At 38.3% G+C, this 20,673-nt stretch overlaps 2 protein-coding genes across 3 annotated transcripts in view; one reads left to right on the plus strand and one right to left on the minus strand.

The window, feature by feature from the left end:
* Positions 1-20,673, minus strand: part of PSMD1 (proteasome 26S subunit, non-ATPase 1) — a 57,408-nt gene that overhangs the window by 21,316 nt on the left and 15,419 nt on the right. The window lies entirely within an intron of this gene.
* On the plus strand, positions 2,971-13,050 carry HTR2B (5-hydroxytryptamine receptor 2B). Its single transcript, XM_009089116.4, has 3 exons — positions 2,971-4,233; positions 8,730-8,930; positions 10,967-13,050. Exons 1-3 carry the CDS (start codon positions 3,924-3,926, stop codon positions 11,845-11,847), a joined length of 1,392 nt encoding a protein of 463 aa, XP_009087364.1. The 5' UTR covers positions 2,971-3,923; the 3' UTR covers positions 11,848-13,050.

Raw genomic sequence — 20,673 nt, forward strand, 5'->3', positions numbered from 1 at the left:
TAGATCATAGACCAGTTAAAACCCCACTTATGAGCAGCTTATCTCCTATCCTGTAAGCTGCACATCTTCAAGGTTAATGCATTACTGCCATTTTTCTATATATTTCAGCACTTTTTGAGCATGAAATTATATTTTTGTAAATATATGATAGCATCAGTAAGTAAAGATACAGAATACTGAAAAAAACCATCACACTGGTCTCATGATTGAGACTAAAAATAGAAGCATCTGAAGCATCACTAACATGCACTTATATTTTAGTCTAAATATTTAAGGACTATACAACTCATTGAAAAATGAAACATCAGAGAATTGAAGAGCAATGTCAAATATATCTCCTAAATTCCTCATTAAGTGTCCTCAGTCATATTTCAGAAGATTCTAAATATTTATAACTTTTTTAAACTATTGGTCATGAATCAATAATTTTATACAGAACTATTTCCACAAGTTGTTTTAGTGGTGCAGTGGCAATAAAAAAAAAAAAAACTTAACAGAAGTTTCATTTCATCCATGAATGAGTTAACAAAGGAGAAATACAGATATTAACTGCACAGTTTATGGTCATTTCTGGAGGAGGGGATGTGCCACAGAAAGGGAAATATATAGAAAATAGAAAACCTGCAGAGAAAAATGCAACAAACTGATATATTCAGTGTAGACTAAACATTCGGTCTCTCTCTGGACAAAAATGACCCCAGCTATTCCCAAACCAGGAATTTCCTGCAACTATCTCATGTACAGCACAGCAAATGAACTTGAATGATGGGTACTGACTGAACTGCACTCACCAGAGACAGCTCATATCTGATGGGGACATGGCTCTATAAAAACACACTGGCAGTTTGAAAACAGAAGTAACAGCAAGAGATGAGAAATAAAAATAATATCTATTTGTGGTTCAAATATTCAGTTTACAGTGGACCAGGAGTGGAGTCTCACAAGATTTAAGTTTTACCATCATTAACACATCTGAGCATGGGGGCAGGCAGTGGCCTGCACAAAAAGCCTGGCCAGAAGATACAGAGAAGAATTTGCTGCAGGTCTGTAATACATATACAGCAGGGTATGTTTCTCAAATGATTCAAACCTGGTAAAGTTCAGAAAACATCATAAAGGGCAGGTATGTATTTCATCCCTCTGAAATTAAACAATGCACCAAAGAGGTAAAAATGCTTGCAAGCCAATCTACCACTAGACTTGGATCATCTTCCGCAAGTTCCTAAGATAATTGGTTTTATCTGGATTTTAAGAATAATTTCCTTTTCAATTAGATATAAATGTTTTCATCTGCAGTAAAAATTTCATGTACAGCTAGATTAATGTCAGGATATCCTTCAAGATTTATAAAATATAAAACAGAACTTGATTAGACGTAGGGGAGCTTAAGAAAAATGGAATCCAAACACCAATTAGCCAAATAAGGTATTGTCCTGTCTCAATTTCCACTTTTTATATGTTTTCATGTGCTCTGCTCTCTCAGTTCTGTCAGTGGTGACAATAGGAAGGTGGCCATGTAAGGAAACGGTATTACCATAGCTGGCTTTTTTTTTTTAAATATATACTTTCCTAATTAATAAAAAAATCAACTCTTAATTGCAAATGAATACAGCATGGAATCTCATTGACAGTTTCCTTTAAACAGGAAAAGTAAGGAACAAGTGAAAGCTACTGAAAATTTTGTGGTATGATCTGAATATATTAAGTATTTCTGTTAATTTCTGACAACAGCCTTCTCTCTTTGGCCCCACATTACCTGCATTCCAGAGACAAATTTTTTTTCTTTTTTAGAGGAATATGAATTGATGCACAGTTCACTGAGGACCTGATTTCCAGCTCAAGGCTGGTAAGCACTAGCAATTCATGGAATGTAATGACTGGTGTCATACAGAGGGTCAAACCATGATCTCATGGTCTCTTCTGGCCTTTACTCAAGGACTTATTACCCAATTTTGCAGCTAATGTCCTTGGAAGTGAACTCTATTTCCATTTTAATGCAGAACTATAAGATGACGCTGAGGCTATACACACATCTGACTGAAAGTTGGAAGGTAACAAAAGAGAACACTCAGGATAATAAAAAGCAGCTGCAGAAGAAAAATTTTAAAGTAACAGTGCACACACTTAAAGTGAGCATGCTAGACAATACATTTACAAAGTTAGGCAAGAAAAAATCTGGAGTGTTTACAGGGCTGCAGAACTTTTTAGGGTTAACTGTGCTTCCATCCAGAAAGCAAGTGAGCAAGAGAGCCCAGAGAGTGAGCAGCAGCCAGCCAGCCAGCCAGCCACGCTATGGTGCACAGAGACAGAATGTTGTAGTGTGAAGGGTCATTTCTAGGACCTGCACATCCTGATACAGCTCCAGGGAGCACACACTGTAGTGCTGGAGCGTGAATCAATTAACCCTCTCTGTCTCATTTCCAGCCAAACCCCCACCCAGTCCCTTCCCTGCTTTCCAACCACTGGAGCTGGATACACTGGAAGGAGTCACTCAAGGAACAAGAGTACCAGCAAACGGTGAGCTCTGCTTGTGAGCAAAGAGAGAACTGCACACAGACTCTGCTGATCATCTAAGTAGAATCAACTAAGAATGGAAGTTAAAGGACAGCAAAACGAACACAACCTTATTTCTATCCTTTTTTACATGTGCTAAGAATTATTCTTTTCCTCCATTTCAGAGTTAGAGAAAATACCTGGATGAGAAGAAATACAGTTTTCCCAAAATAGAAATTCTTAATCTTCGTGATAGAAGAAATGTGCTAAAAAAAAAGCACACAAAGAAACAAGCTTCAGAAATATTATAAAAGCCAAAAATAAATTAGCAACTTGTTTTCCAGAAAGTAGTGAAAAATCTCAACTTCCACCATATGATGAAAAAGAAAATTATAAAGGATCTTCCTGGATGCAAAGTGAACTCTACTAAAATGCAAGAGAAAGAGGTAAGGCTTTCTTCACCTGAAAACTGCAACACATCAAATTTTCTCAGTAACTGAGTATTTGTTCAGCCTAATGTAGGAGCAGCTGTTTGAGTCTCTGCTTGAAAGGGGAAAGAGTTGACAGAGACAGAGAAAGACAGAGGGAGAGAACGGGCTGTGCTTAATAAAAGCCTTGCTCGGATTACAAAAACAAGCATTTTACTCACCCCGACCCCTTCAAGTAAGGAGTAAATTTAGATGTCTCAGTTCGATAAATCTCTATGGTCCCCTTGAGACTGTCAGCAGTGTTTTATTGTCTGCAGCTTCCTGACCCTCACCTGATAAATTAGGAAGTGCTGAGATTAAAACGGAAACCTCATACATAATTTCTGAAGATATTTTTGGGGTTACCCTCTGAGGAGAAATAGATTCTTAATAAGGGGAAATATGGGAACTGCTGTCTGCCTACGCACATGCTGCCAGAGACTAGACACTCGGGAGAGGAGGAGTTGCACATACACAACTCGAGCATCTGCCTCTGCACCAGTTTGTACTCAGAAGGAGCAAATCTACATAGACTGCACCTAAAGGGAATTATTTTGCATTCAGATTCATCTATCATTCTTTACTGCTGCAGGAAAAAAAAAAAAAGGGAAGCTAATGCCCTGCTTATTTTTGACAGCTACTGATTTTTTCCTTTTAATCTTCTGAAATCTGAACATTGCTATAGAGACCAGACCCCTGAACCCTACCAACCAGAGATGGACACAAGACAGGACCTGCATTTTTAAAACTCTTTTGTGCCCATCAAGGCATAGAATAAAAAAATTGGATACCAGCTTGGACATGGTTACAGTATCTCGAAATAGCAGATGACCAGTCCACTAGACTGACCATGCTGGCCTATCTTCAGGATCATCCTGGACCAGAGAGGAACAGAGAACTCTTACACCGTACGCGACTCCTGCACAAAACACAGCCCCCGAAGACATTCCTCTGCACACAAAAATGTCCCATCCTTTACACTCCTTGAACGGACCTGGAGCTGGCAATGGATCTTTGTCGCCTCTCTCGGTAACAGGAGCACCCAAGCAGGACTACCCAAGTGAGGAACAAGGAAACAAAGTGCACTGGGCAGCCCTGCTGATCCTCCTGCTGATAATCCCCACCATTGGGGGGAACATACTTGTCATTCTGGCTGTGTCCCTGGAGAAGAAGTTGCAGTATGCTACCAACTACTTTCTGACATCCTTGGCGGTGGCAGATTTGCTCGTGGGTCTGTTTGTGATGCCAATTGCTCTTCTCATAATATTATTTGGTAAGTGCAGCATGTTTGTTTCATCAGGTTTGCATATGGGGTACAATTTTGGGAGGTCTAATTTAAACAGAAAAGTTGTTTGCTTTCCAGCGTTACAATTTTAAAAATCACTTGGATGACAGCTGCTAAAGCTTCTCTCCCTCTCACCTTAATACAGCCTAAGTCTTTATGGGAAGTACAACTATGTGGATATTGTTTCCTTTGAAACAAAACATTCAAAAATCATCCAAGACTTTGAAGTATTCAAATATGAGCTGAAGCACAGAGGAATACTTTTTGTACAGTGTAATATAATTTTTAACAACATCAGCACAATGCTGGTATTTGTTGTATTATATTACACTAATTGCAGGCAGTATTCTCTTAAAAAACTTTAAATCAAGGCTAGGTATCTATTTCGTACATTGAACAGGTTTTAAACTTTTTATGAGTAATGGATCTGATTTTACCTGACTATTGACTCCATGAGCAGTCATATATTTACATGGTCAGTCAGAGTTGGTCCCTGGCACTATCAGTGATGACAAACTTTATCAGCACTGCTTTCAGAGAAACTGATTTCCTCCCACCCCGGGGAAAGCCACAGGTTCATATAATATCACAAGTAAATCATCTGTCAAGCCAAGGAAGCCTCAATCCATGTACCTAATGTTTGAGATCCATATTTGTCCTTTTGTCTGTTTCATATGAAAGAAAACAGGTCTTTTTCACATGAACAAACATTGGATGTGACATCTTCTTTCTCATTAGTCCTTACAGAACAAGCATGATTTTTCCACAGCCCCTAACATACAGCTTTATTTCAGATACTGCTTGTGACAACTAATTAGAGGCAACTCCATGGGAAAGTCTCTCTCTTTTACTGCTAAATTTTCTTTAAGAATACATTTTAAATGGTTTATTTTCATATCATAAATGGAAAAAAAAAATCAATGAGGCAGGTTTTTCAAGAAACGTAATGATTTAACAAATGTGTTTATTCATTCATTAAATGCCTTGAGAATTTCTCTGTGTCACAGACTTCTTTTCCCTAAACAGAATTGTGAACAGGAGGTCAGAATTCAGCAGTGACATCATAGATTAGGGATTTTTTTTCCCAAAGCAATAGTTTCTAAAAAGAAAACTGAATATACATAAGTAAGACAGTGATTTCTAACTCAAAAAACCCAGTCACTTATAGAAAACATGTATGTGCACATGAGTGGGAGGCAAGAAGCAGATATGCATTTCCATACTTACACGTGGATGCTGTAATGACTTAGTGCCTGCCACAGGTCTCATTACTAACAACAATAAAGCTACTAGCCATAAAAAGTACTAGTGTTTACTAGCAATCAATATAAAGGGAAGGCAAATCCTGGATTTTGTGGAGTAGGTTTTTGGTAGTGGTGGAGTTTTCTTGGTTGGATTTCATTATTATTTTCATTCTGCTAGACTAACAAATCTTTCCTTTATAACTTCATAAGGACTCTATTGCTCCATAATCTCTCAATTAATCCACTGCTAAACCCTGGTTACAACAGTTTAAAGCATGCTAGGAATCTTAATTCAAAAGTCAAACAAAAATGTCTTTCATGGTGCAGGAAATTTACCAGAAAGTAGTAAAATAAATTATAATTAATTAAGACCATAACCCGCCTTCCACACAACAGTGGTTAAAACTGAAATTTCTTGCACACAAGTCTCTGTTTGGCAGCCAACCAGAAAAACTGCTTTGCCTCTTCACCAACTGGGAGAAGATGTTGAGGTGTTTATAGAAGTTCAAAGCATGAGCAAAACATGAGGAGTTACTGGAATGAAGACAGAACAGACATTAAATACATAACAAGTCTAAATCTTGAAGCTACATTAGCCAGACAACTACATGAACAAAGAAGTCATTGACAGCCAGACAGCAAACTAAATCCAGCCTCCTGGCACCTCCACACAGGAATGTTTCCATAATAATGAAAGAGCTGGGTGCAGCTTCTAGATACAGAGCACAAATATTATGCTTCTGATTTGGGATTGATATCTAATTATGTGGCAAAGATTTGAAGGAAAAGGTGTGAACAGAAGTGCAGTCACATAAGATCCTGACTGTACAAGCTAATGTGTCACAGGGTGTTCAAAATCAAAATCTGCTACAGGCATTGGCCCCACACCCTGACAGAACATTCACAAAAAATCTTCAGAAATGGACTGTATCTGTAATAAAGAACTGCCCCTTTTAAAAATAAGTAAATAAATCAATCTGTAAACTCACTTGCAGGTATAGTGCCATAAGCAGCACTTTATTTATTCTCAGCAGAGCAACCAAAATGTACTCTGGTACAAGCATACACAACAATTTTAATTTAGGAGTCTGAGTGTAAGAACATAAACATTTCGTTGCAAAGTATTTTCTTCCGCAAACAGTAAATTAGCTAAAAAAGGAAAGACTTCCTACACTGGGATTCTCCACAACTCAAGGCAGTTATAATCCAGGGAATGGCATACAAGTACTACCCAAAAGAAGTATTAGCTGTTCACTTGAAATCCAGCTGTGTTATCTGCCATCCTTCAAGTTGTAGAACACGTTTTCTATTGTTCATGTTTTATCTGAAACTAATCCTTCATCACAAAGTCAAAAGAAGCTGTCAATTTTCTGGAGTGAGCAGAAACATTTCAAGCCCATCAAATCAGTTACTTCTTTTAACTGTGGTTTTTGTTTTTTTTTTTTAATTACAGCTGGTTACATAAGCCACAATACATTTTGGTTTTTCTTTTTAAAGGAAATCTGTTTCAGAAATGCACGGTACCTTACTGACAGCTAAAAGTCTAGGCATGAAAACTAAAGATGAGTAAATGTTTCATAATTTACTAATTACAATTTTCTCATACCTGCCTGACAGATTAAGTTTTTTGAAGAATAATTTCAATGACAGAGTCTATTTTAGGAAATAATTATGGAAGATACTAAAATTTTCTGGTTAATAAATTGAAAGCAGACTGCCTCTTCCCCTTCTGCCTCACTGCCTACATCATCCTCACTGGAGTCCTCTGCTTTGGGGATGGCTGAAGTTCAATTCAGGGCTCCATCCATCCCTTCTCTTTGTTTAACACAGAAGGTTTCCCAGCCTAGGTAAGAGTACAGACAAGCACTTGTTTGTATTCGTAAAATTTTCCATCCACTGGAGTTTATAATTCAAGTCAAAGCGCACCGTTATCATTTTCATCAATCAGTCACGTTACGAAAAAATGTTTTAATCCCAAATGACTGCAATGTTACTACACTGATAAAACTGAACATTACAAAAGTCCAGCTCATTTGGTGTTCTCAGCACACAGGTCTATTTATGCTGACCAAGGAAATTAAAACCAGTCTGATTTATTAGAAATGTAATTTTTTCCCCCCTAACCATCATTCGACAAAGAACTGATTTCCCCGGCAATACTAATAATGTACTTACTGATTGAGTACAGCTGAATTTTATAAGGGAGGAAAATACACTTAGTAGATCAACTTCTACCATGAGAAACAGAAAAATCTTCCTCATTCACACATTCTTCCCTGGGACTACAGAACATCCTTATAGACACACAGCACTTAAGTGCACCTCAAACTGAACACTGCTCACACTGGATTGTAAGAGAAGCTACTTCTGAGTGAAAATAGACCAGTTAAAAAAAAATCAGTTAATAGACCAGTAATGAGTAAATAGACCACTTTAAAAATAAATAAATTTCCATTAAAGTTCATTTGGTATTGCAGACATTGATAGGGGAGATATAGCTCTCAAAAATCTGAACACTATAAAACCCTTATCAGTGCACTGGACAGACCATATGATTGCTATAAAGATTAATATTAAGGACAGATAACTACTCTAAGAAACAGGATGCCAGACTTATAATCCAAGCCGTGGCTCTTGGGGAAGCAGAAAAAAAGGACATGCAAAAAAATGTTCAATTTTTATAAAATCATTACTGAGACAGAGCAGCCCTAGTCTGTCACATTAGTGTTCAAGTGTATATGGCCAAGTGGCACAACACAGCAAACTCATTTTAAAGATGTGTAAACAAGATTCTTCAATATCACTCCTAAGATTCAACAGTGGTTCTACAATGACTAACTAATACTTTGGTTATGACTCATTATCTCCTCCATTTAATATAACTTCGTATCACAAGACTCTCAGGCAGAAACAGCTGAAAATAATAACTTTACAGTAGGCTCACAAGAACCAAACAGTCATGGTCCCTTTTAATAAACTTTTTAATCCAGAGTCCTTGCCACAAAAGGACAAAAAGACAGGGAAAGGTTTATAGCACACAGGTAGCCTGATGAATACGATGGCAGCAACCATGCCAGTTAGGAGCTAATAACAATACAGCACAGAACCCATCTGAGGCAGTGACAAAGCTCAGTTCCTGTAGCACTATGAACTTTTCAACCATACTGATGCCACAGGAAAATGACACACTGAAAGTTCTCAAAAAGCGTAAATTCTAATGAGTTTTTTGTTCTCTTTCAGACAATACCTGGCCTTTACCAACTGCCTTGTGTCCTATCTGGCTGTTCCTTGATGTCCTCTTTTCCACAGCTTCCATCATGCACCTCTGTGCCATCTCCCTGGACCGCTACATTGCGATAAAAAAGCCAATCCAGGCCAGCCAGTACAATTCATGGGCTACAACAATCATCAAAATCATCGTGGTTTGGCTCATTTCAATAGGTATGTGGGGCCTGGAGACTGGAAAAGGAACACAGAAGCTTTTCATGTCCAAAACAATAGGTGAAATGTGGTGAAAATGGAAAATTTGGCCAAGTACTATTGATTGGAGGACCATAACACTTAGGCTGGTTGAAGTCCACCTCTTGGATCATACATAGCTACATCATAAAAATTTGCCTGAACCACTGCTCCTTATTAGGCTCACGAGAAAGGCCAAGAATTGAGTCACAGTATTAATCATCACTCCTCTTCATGGTCCTGAAAGCTCAAAAATCACAAAGCAATATCTGCATGCACAGTATGTATCCTGGGAAAGCAAAATTTCATGTTCCCGTGGTGCTATATTTTGTCCCAAACACAACTTTAAGACTTGAACAGATGTTGGTAAAATTTTGCATAAAGGAAGTACAAAAAGGGCTAATTATTTATAGCAAATATATGAATCTGGTAACATCCAGGCTAACACTGAAGGCTGAGACAGCTTATAGAAAGGCTAATGTCTAACAAAAAACCCTCAAACAATCAAAACAACAAACCCTGAACAGTTTAAATGAAGAAGTTTATACCAACATACAATGACATCTATGTCTATGATATCAGTGTCTCTGTGATGTGCATGTAGCATGTCGTCTGTCTTTAATGCTTGAAAAATGAATCTGTTAAATGAGCTAAGGAAGTGAAAACATTTAATTCAAATAATTTAATACAAGCTCCAGACAGCCTTAGTGGTGTATGCTCTGTGTGCAAGACCAAACAAAATTATTCTGCCTTATTAAGGCCAGCGATGCATACGAAATGGGTACAGCCACTTCTCGGATAAGGCAAACCCCAAATTTCTGAGTTGAAAAAAAATCTGGAAGAGCTGTGATGATAGGAGAAAAGATGCTATCTCTATTCTATCACCAACCCAACTCACCCCACCCCCCCCCGCCACTCCAGAAAAAAAGCAACTTGACAAGACACAAGTTGACCTTTTAATGTGTGATTTATTGCCATTAAACAGCACTGTACTTTTCAATTTCTTTTTATCTAACATAAAACTACTCTGCAGTTGAGCTAGGTTCTCCAAATGAAAGGTTAATTTGGTTCAATCTTTATTTTAAATGCTTTTTGTATCTGAAGGTGTACTTCTAATTAAGAAAAGGATCAAGTTGCAAAAGGGTAACCCATTTTGCTCTTGCTGCTTTAAACCAACTTCAGTAAGCTGAGTAGCAGAGGAATACAGTAAATCCCTTATACCTCATTAAGTGGTATCAGAAAACTTCACAAATCACCTTCACCAGACAGCAAGGAACCTGTTGTTTTTGTTGTAATGTCAGACTGCTGGCAAATGAAGTGCTGACTGTAATTTAGTGGTTATAAAAAATTCATTTAAAAGACAAGACTGTTAACATTTTTTTTAAACGAGTGGTGAATTACAGAGCTAGCCAGCCTCATTTAAACACTCCTAAATATGCAGGAGACTTTAAACAACAAATCCATCTCAAACATACACTGCATAATTCTGGCAACTATTTAGCTACTTGTATATATGAAAGAGTCGAGCAGGGTGAAAAAAGTCAGCTGTCTGTGTTCAGTCGCTTGATCTGGTTAATAGAAGAGGGAAAGACAAGATTCATGTATTTACAAAATTGCCCTTCAAAAAGTGCAAAGGTTACCCTGGAGAAGAGACAAAAAAAGGGGGAGATGGCATTAGGGAAACATATTTCACTGGAGGAAAAGCCATACTAATTCTAATAACTAGAGTCAAAGCAATTAATGTGTTTTACACTTGAAAAGTTGGCAACTTCATACTGCTTCCTCAATCTCTATGAGTTAGGCCCAATCTCCTTAGAAAGGGCACTCTGCTAAAGCTCAGCCTGCCAAGTCTTACAAAGTACTGTTTGCCCAATTACCCACGTGATGCTCACGTTGTGTTCCTGTGCCTGCTCCAGAGCTCAGGAATCACCTTTCCTTAGAAACCCTGAGGCTTCAGGCCCAGTGAAGTGATTGTAAGTGATTACTCTCTGCTGAAGCACTTGTTTTTTCTCCTACAGGCATTGCAATTCCAGTCCCTATCAGAGGCATTGAGGATGGAAATGGCAACTCTACAAACATCACGTGTCTCCTGATGCCTGATCGTTTTCATGACTTCATTCTGTACGGATCAGTGGCTTCCTTCTTCATTCCCCTCGCTATCATGATTGTCACTTATTTACTGACAATCCAAGTGCTGCGCAAAAAGGCCTATTTGATCAACAAGCCGCCTCAGCGCTTCACCTGGTCAACAGTGTCCACAGTCTTTCAGCGTGACACAACACCTGCCTCCTCACCAGAAAAGGTGGCCATGCTAAATGGCTCCAGAAAGGACCAGACTCTGTCCAGTGACATGCCTATCGGCAGGACATCCACAATTGGGAGGAAGTCCATGCAAACGATAACCAATGAACAAAGGGCATCAAAAGTTCTGGGGATTGTGTTTTTTCTTTTCTTGCTGATGTGGTGCCCATTCTTCATAACAAACATCAGCTCAGTTCTGTGCAACTCCTGCAATAAGGAGGTTTTTCAAAAGCTTTTGGAAATATTTGTTTGGATAGGGTATGTATCCTCAGGAGTGAACCCTCTTGTATATACACTCTTCAACAAAACATTTAGGGAGGCTTTCAGCAGGTACATCACTTGCAACTATCGGACCACAAAGCCTATCAAGGCCCTTCGGCAGCACTCCAGCAGGATCTCTTTCAGAAGCTCTGTAGCAGAAAATTCCAAGCTCTTTGTCATGAATGGGATGAGAAATGGGATTAACCCCATTATGTACCAGAGCCCAATGAGGCTGAGGAGCTCACCCATCCAAGCATCATCGGCCATTCTGCTGGATACATTGCTGCTCACCGAGAATGAGGTTGATAAAACAGAAGAACAAGTCAGCTATGTATAGTGGAATGGCAGCCATGTCCCTACAGCATTACTGTACGTATTATTCTAGATAACTGCACTGCAAGAGGGTATAAATACTATTGTTTTCTGTTATTTATGTGAGCAATATCTTATAAATTTATATTAATTCCTCTCCTTCAAAGTCTCCTCTACTTTAACCCCAACCCCATGGTGGCAACCACAACTTCATTCCATGACAAATGACTCATGCAGAACTGTAGCCTAAGGAAGAGGGAAATAAATAAAAGCTAAATCAGTTTAAGTATCTGACTTCAGTTCTCATCACCTTCAGTCTCTTCAAAGCATATCTTTATAAGAAAAGTGTTTCTGTACAAACACTACACTAACATTTGCACTGGCAAGAAGACAAAACTTTGTAGGTTGATGCTCCACAATGGAAGCAGCAGAGGGATACAAGCTCACTGGTTTCAGTGTAAATGTCTGTAAACAGAGCAGCACACAAGCTCACTGTGTTCCCTCCTACAGATACATTCCTCTCCTGAGACTGAGTATGCACATAGGAGCTTCCCTTGTTCTCTAAGGGCGTATAAAACACAAGAAGAATCACTCACTCTAGAGACCAATGTACAAGCCCATTCCATAAGGCATGATTAAAAATTCCATGTATGGAAATTATCCCTTTACTGTAGAGATGGGCAGAATTTCACCCACTTGAATTTCATCTCCATTACATATACATAAGCTGAGTGTTGCCAGATTATTCACTGAAAACTGCCCCTTTTTCTTTTCAAACTAGGAAAATGGACTATTTAATCAAAACAACACAACACATAATCAATGATCGTAAGAAAAACAGGATACACAATGCCTGGAACATCCCTACAATTTATATGAACAAGCTTCCTTTTAAATGATCATGGAAACTTCAGCGAAAGCCTCCCCCCATCCAATGTAGTTCACAGGAAGTAGAGAAATCACACACAGAACAGCTATTTCACAAGAAAATACAAGCAAATATATAACAGACAGCAGAGACAACACTACTGGCTACACCTGCACATATTCACAGTTTAGTTGAGCTGAAAATGATTTAATTGGACTAATGGCCAATTACAGGTCCCAATTTGCACTCTCAAACATGCTCAAGACTTTAGTATGAGCACAAAATTAATAGAAATAATTGGTCCTCACAATCCATAGAAGCTACCAGAGTCTGTTATTTGGGAAATCAGAAACTTCTGATAGCTCCAAACTCTTTGGGAAAAGAAATCTGATTTCCCCAAAGTACTGGAATTCTTACATCAAGCAGCCAGCTCACCATTTTTCCCATAGTTTCCATTTACAGTATAATTTCCAGTTTGGGCTTTGTTTCCATTTTTAATATTTTCAGCATTCTTCGGTTACACTAAAATTATGTACAGCAAAACGCTTAGGTTTTTTTCATCAGCAGAACAGAAAGTACTAAAGCTAACATGTCCCTTCAACATTTATTTATATATATTTAATTTAAAACATATGCAAGTTCAAAACAGAGTCTACTGTAATAACTGCCAGAGATTTTCAGGCGAAAGCATTAAAAATACATCCGTGGTACTTGCAGTAAGTTGTCATCTTCCCAATTTTGGTGATAATCACTAGCCCCTTAAATCACAGTAAATTCTAACTGCTCTCCCTCCTCTTCACTTTAACAAAATTTGTTTAGGAGGATTCTGCAGTTAAAAGCCAGAATGGATGGACTGTTGATAGCTGTAAAAGACACCTTCATGAGCAGTAACACCAAAAGGCAAACACTATTCCTGAGGGGCTATTTTCCAGCAGTGAGAAAGCAAGAAGCAGTCATCTTTGAAATCTCTCTTGATATTTAAATAAATCCATATTAATTAAACAAAAAAAATGTTCATATAGCAGGCAGCAATCACCTATTTTGAGCAGCAACTTATAGTTTCCCTTTCCAGCAGAAACATCACACCTGGTTCACAGCACATAGAAAAACTGAGAGGTAACTCAGCTCTTTTCTGTCTGACCCTGCTCTTGTATAGCTGTCAAGTCTGCAATCTGTCTTACATGAGGAGTAATTTGCCCTAAATTTCCCAGAGAGAAAGATTCCAAGGCCTCTTTGCAATCAGTGCTTAGACCTCCACCAACAGCAAATCATCCTTGAGAAAGTCCCACCCAATAGAGATGTATTTTCTCAAGCCAGTATACAGGTTTCTCAATTTTAGTAACTGTAAGCAGAAGCTCAGCACGTTCGAGTTACTGAGTTCAGTCAGCAACAACAAACCCCAGTCTAAAGGATGAGTGACTAATAAAAAGTCCAGTCTTTCAGTAGGTAAGAAAATTTCTCCATAGATAGAAACCCATCAGCCAAGGAAGTATGCACATTCCATGCTTCCATTTTCCAAGTGGAAAACATTGCACTTAACATGCTAAGTGCAACAAGATATTGCTCAGAGCTTGTCCACTTACAAAGCAAAAAAGCTGAGAATTCAGGTAACAGCCTTGGAAAGCAGGACAGAGAAAGAAAAAAAATTAAGACACAGAACTATGAAGTAAGAAAACATAAGGGACAGCAGAGTTCTTGTTTTAGCAACTGTATCTACAAGAACAGCTCTGAAAAAAGACATCACCTTCATTAGTAAGATGATAGAAGAGTCACTGCAAGCTCCTGAAAGAAAGCACCAGTTTGTTGTATGGTAACTACAGACAACACTGCTCTTGTGGCATCAACAAGCACAACAGGAGGCTCAGGACCACATCCAGGAGTACTGTCTTTAGGTAACACAAATTTATAAAATATAGTTTTATATGCTGTCTGCAAAGTGAGAATATTTTCCCAGCATTATAATATTTTAGAGCTTTTTTCATAAGATAGCAGTATAATAACTGATAAAGCTTTGTAGTCATTTGGCTGTAGAACACAAGACATTTTTACAGAAGGAAGGGGTCATGCACTTCCCCCTTAACATACATGAACAAAAAAAGGGATTCCTTTCTCTGGAGCAAAATGCTGCCAGTTCTTTCCTAACCCGACCCACACTGAATCAGCCACCTGGCCAGCTCTATAGTCTCAATACAATAATAACTCCAAGTTATAACAATAAATAACAAAACAATAAATTCCATAAAATAATAACTTAGTCATACCTAGTTCAACTTTTCTCATTTTCACAAAGACCTTTATCTGCCATATTTGATTTTTTATACTACTGAAAAGCAAGATAAAAGTCAAAGCTGATCTGCAACATCCAAGCACTATGGGAAGAACACTTTAGAAGAACAATGGACAAGTATGGTGGTTGTTTTGTTGCTTAATTATTTAAAATACATTAGGAGACATTCAGTCAATGTTCTGTCTGCCTATCTAATTAAAAATTACAGCACAGACATGCACATAAGGACTCAGCAGTCTTGCAGAGAGGAAAATAATGGAGTTCGAAGTCTACCAGAAAATAAGTGCCTTCAAATGCAAATAAAGGGATTGCTTTACAACAAACTAAACAAAACAACAAAATACACACAAAACAGACAAAAGCAGAAAATATCCCAATCAAAACATATCCCAACCTTTAATTCACTGAGAAACAGGGAAGCAAGAAATTCAGCTAATCCCAGCTATAGTGATGTGATGTAAAATGCATTTTGTGCAGCCAGCCCTAAACCATCTATAAGCTGTAGGGCTTTAGCTGTCAGGAAACTTTCAGGCAGCTAGATAAACATACTATTCAGTTATCTTATATCCTACAAGTATAAAACTCTTCCTGACTATATCACACTAGGCCATACTAGCATCAATTTTCAAATGCAAATACAGTTAAAATCAAGTGTTAAGCAGAAGGCACTGAGAAGAGAGGCTGATGCTACAAGCTGGTGCTGTATTACCTGCACACAAATGGCACATAGGATTTTTTTATACTGTTTCACAGAAAGTGTTGCTTTTCTACACCGTTTCCATACTGTGGAAACATCCACATGACTACAAGTTGGTAAAAGAAAACAAAAATATAACTCCTTTAAATCTTCTTCTAGGTTGCTGTATGTAACATCAGACTTAATAAGTAAAGCAGAGTAAGCAGAGTAAATGTGGTAAAGGCATGCTGAACAACCTGGGACATTGGAACCCAGAGAGGCAGAACATTGCCAGAGCTCTTCTGGCTTTTTACTTTGCCAGCTTGAGCCAAGAGTCCCAGAGTTCTGGCCAGTTCTCAGAACTGAATTAAATATTACCATGAAGCTTTAGACTTTTTTCTTCATATTGATAAAGATGCCTACGTACAACTGCTCAGAAGCCCTCCTTTGTTTCACTTCCCCTCTGGCTCCCTAGGACCATTAACATGGCAAAAACAGCAGTCAGGAGAGATGTAACTTCCATAATTTTGCCTTGGTATAACATGGTGTTTACTATCAGTGTCCATTCCCATGAGAAACAATGTTTACTCCAGTGGAAGACTTTTGTCCTGCAGAGGAGAGGAAGCCCTTTCATTTTACAATGGGAAGCTAGGTACAAAAGTAGGAAATATGGCTTGCTACAAGTGTCCATTTTTACTCTTATTTTTAATAATTTATGTCAACCCTATTTGTCAAGCCACAGCTACAATTCTTTGCATCCAGGTATTCAGGTCCTTTCCAACCTCTAAAAAACAACATCAGGCTCTTAAAAATTCAGAGTTTTTTACTCTCTGAAGGATCCTCTTTACAAATGCTCTACACAGGTAATGGCAACTCATTTTCAAATTCATAAAACCCTGCACAACTTCAGTGAAAGTCTAAGGCTTCTTCTGATTATAGTAAGATTTCTGCTAGTATTTTTTTGACAGGGACCTTCATTCTCCTCTACCAGGAAGACTGAATACGACAAGAAAAAATGTGCTGGATTGTAAACAAAACCCTTTTAATCTTTCCTATGCAAGAATTAACAAGCAGATACATTTCATTAAATTCCTCTTCATAATTCAAACATTGAAAAAGTCACTGGTGCAGATCACATTAGAGTGACTGGCAGCCTCACACTCAATTACCCAGATCATGTGCTATCTGCCTTCTGGACAAAGGTAGGTTAGAAGATATAAAGAAAACAAACTGTCCCAGTCTTCCTGGAATAAAATCCAAGTATCTGATCTGTTTGTCTTATAACAAATATATAGCCTTAAAATATCAAAGGCTATGTAAACACAAAGCATACAAAAGCAGGAAACATTACTATTTCACTTGCATCATCCTAAAATGAAAAATTGAACAGAAGCCATGCAGAGTTCTTCATGTTTGGGTAGCCTACACTTATCATCTGAGACTACATCTTCCTTTTGGGACTCTCTAGAGGCTGCATTGTTCCCTCTCGTGCTCTCAGCCTTTTCCCAACAGTATGGCATGACGACAAAAGCAGCATCCTACAACTCAAGTCCCACTTCCCCAAGACTCTCATTCCCCTGGATTTAACAACTGCTATGAGAGCATTAAACATTTTTAGTTCATGCTTGCAAGCACTGTTCCATCCCACATTGAAGCTTTCTTCTAATCAGATTTGTTCTATCCATAAAACATCTACCTCCTCATTTTGTACATGAAGTGTTTAGATACTCTGCAACACTGCTCAAAAAATGTAAAAATAAGGCTGACTTCATAATCCAATCACATCTCACTCTGCAATACCAACAAAGATCAATTCATGATTTAAAGTGGTAAAAATTATGATAAAAATAAGTATTTCCATTTTTAAAAAGCAAAACACTTTAAATTGATCATGTTTTCCATCGCATCATTATAATTTTAAAAAGCTGACCGAAAATCACAGGCAATTTAAACACTGTTTCCAATAATCATAAATATTTTATAAACCACTTCAGCAGAAAGAACCACCACTATACAAACACCAACAATTAGGTAAGTTTGCTATCTGTGACCACTGGCAAAAGGAGCAGGACTGGGAAAACAGAGACACCTTACAGTAGCCAAGTCAATACATCATTTCTCTTCTTCCTATTTCACAACACAGCTTCTCATTCAGCTCTGCATCCACACTGCAAACTCCAAACATCCAAATCCTTATTAATGCCTCTGTATCACTTTACAATAACATTTTACTTAGAAGTGCCTCCTGTAAGAGGTGACCATTTTCAAAAAGAGAGAAGATGCAACGTCTCGCTCCACACAATTTTGACTGTTTTTTGTAAGATGGCAAAAGGAAGAAAAGAGGAGGCAGTTTTGAAACAATTCTCTTGCACCATAACATTTCTGATAATTTAATATAGTGGCATGAAAATTATCTGCTCCAAAATCCATTACTAGTGCCTAATTTTTGTATGGGACTAACCAAGAAGGCAAAAAAGCCTTACCAAGTCCTGTGGCCAGCAAGCTGTGTTTCCCATCCCCAGCCTGAACCTATGGACTGCTTCTAAACAGTCAACAAAAGCAGAATTAACAGCAGCAACTCTGCTGGTTAAGGTTTAATTCTACACACAGGGTCCCCTGGAAAGCTTTGGGGAGCCCAAGAATTGGACAAGGAATTTTTTGTGCTATATGAATAGGACCTGCAACATATTCTGCACTCAAGCAATGTGATTGATACTGCTCTGGTCACTCGGGTGACTTGCCTGCAGACATTCTCTGACAGCCAGGCAAGTGTGCATCCAACATCCCAGAGTGAAACTGTAACAGCAGCATTAACCCCTGCTCCCCCACTCCCTCCAGGGACTGTAACTGGGTGATTTATTATCTTTCATAACACACCAGAGATTTTAATCTTGCAGTTCTTGGGTAAAACTTAAGAACCTAGACTAGAATATTCTATCTAAACCTTGATTCATGAATTCTGAATAATGAAAAAAAAAACCAAATACATTCTTTTGTATATTTTTCCAGTAATTTAAAGCTCAATGAAAAAAAAATTACCATGCTTAAAAAAATATAAAAGGTAATCTTCAAGTTCAGGCAAAACCTTATTGCTCTAAAAATTAAATGTCATGTTTTATTGCATTATGTTCTATCACATTTTGCTTCGATACTGTGCTGTTTTCATTATCAGCAATAAAAGTCAAGATGGGCTCTTGAGTGAGTGCATGCAGGGTTGTATGCATGTGATAGCAAGGAAGACTCACAGAGGAAAACAAGGACAGCAAAGCCTTACAGAATGTTCTGCTATGCAGATGCACTACCTAAAATTAGCAGTTTTGTGATGTTTACGACACTTTTAGTTCAAATCCAAGAGGAAGAACATTTATTCATAGATAGTTGTAACAACAGGAGAAAACAAACTGGATATTTATGACACGATGTGAGTTTGTGGGCTGTAGTTCTGTCATGTTCAAGCAATGGTGCTTTTAAGGAAATTATCATCCTCTGACTGTGTAACCTCCACCCTTATATGGATTTTACTATTCCTATAGGAGGAACAGACAGAAGCACAAGTCTGAGGCTGCTGAAGTGTACCATCCAGCAAACTCACACCTCCAGCATACTCAACCTCATGAATGCCATGAATTCCCCGAGAAAAATGTAGACTGCATTAAACAAATGTGTTCTCTTATTTCAATCCTGACTTCACAGTTCCCTTTCTGGAACCACATACAAAGAATTCAATGAGAACTCTTTTCATAGGACCTTCAGTCATGTTTCATTCACTTAAAATGAGATTAATTTCTGGGATTTAGCCCACTGTGTCTCAGACCTGATCACCCCCAAAACACTTCATTCAAAAGATCTGTATACCCAGCAGCTGACAAACACTGACTCTTGTCAGTATTCAATGCTGTGTTAGTGGCCTTTACAAGTAAATCCAGTTAGACTTCAACAAACAACAGTCCTAAGAAAGAAAGGTCATTTTAGCCATGAAATCTGACAAACTCACATCTTGGTCTTTATGTCTCTGTACACTGGCATTGTTCAGCTGAGCCAGAGCACACAACCAGTTATCAAGTGAAAAGTGTTGGCAACTACCATAGCCTAACAAAAACCTTCTGCCTCCAGGAGCCAGTGCTAATCAGCTAAGAAGTGTTAGTCCTTGACTACCAAGAAAGATGGACACTAGAATTTACAACGAAATGCTCCTCCTTATTGCACAAGTAGGTGCAAGTCTCCAGAAAGGGAGAGGAAGAGGCAGGATAACATCTGAACCACTCTACAGCAGGTGAAGGAGTCAAAGATGGTGTCACTCATTTCCTCATTGCTGGATATGGAGAGAACAGACCCTGAACTATGTTGTTCCAGCAAGATGCCATTTACCATTTACATGGTGAATGGTTTAGCTCAGAGCCTTGAAGGTTTCTCATTTTGGTAAGAGATATCCATGTCCAATTGTGTTTTGCATTTGTTGAAAAGAAAAATTACACTGAAATCTGAGCTCAAAAGGGCTTTGTCACAACCTGTTTTGAAAAAAGATGCCTGAAACTATGGAAGGCATGCATGGAATTTTTGTTCTGTACACAGATACAGTAGTCAGCTAAACAGACCCCTTGGCTTCAGGAGAGGCAGAGATCCCTAAACAGCAAGGAAGGAGCTGTGCTGCTTGGAAGTAACAGAGCAGAAGCACTTGAGAGACACCTGCTGCCCACTGAGAGAATCTGTCCTCTTTGCAAACCACATTCAATTATCCTTCAGCTAAACAGAATGGCACAGAATCACTTCCATGTGGGGAACAACTTGGTACAGAAAAGCTGACTGCTCACATCAGTAACCCAAGTTTTAACCCCATCTTTAAGAACCTCTCATCCTGCTTTTAAGGACAGCTACCAACCCAAAAGAAGTTGTGAAGAACAATTTTTAAATTACAATTATGGACCCAAGTATGCAGCAACTCCTCTCAGCCACACTCAAAAGCTGCAGTTTGGCTCAGTGCTCAGATTACACAGATTATTGTATTAACAGATGCAGGTGC

The sequence above is a fragment of the Serinus canaria genome, chromosome 9 (assembly GCF_022539315.1).
Source record: "Serinus canaria isolate serCan28SL12 chromosome 9, serCan2020, whole genome shotgun sequence".
NCBI classification, from domain to species: domain Eukaryota; kingdom Metazoa; phylum Chordata; class Aves; order Passeriformes; family Fringillidae; genus Serinus; species Serinus canaria.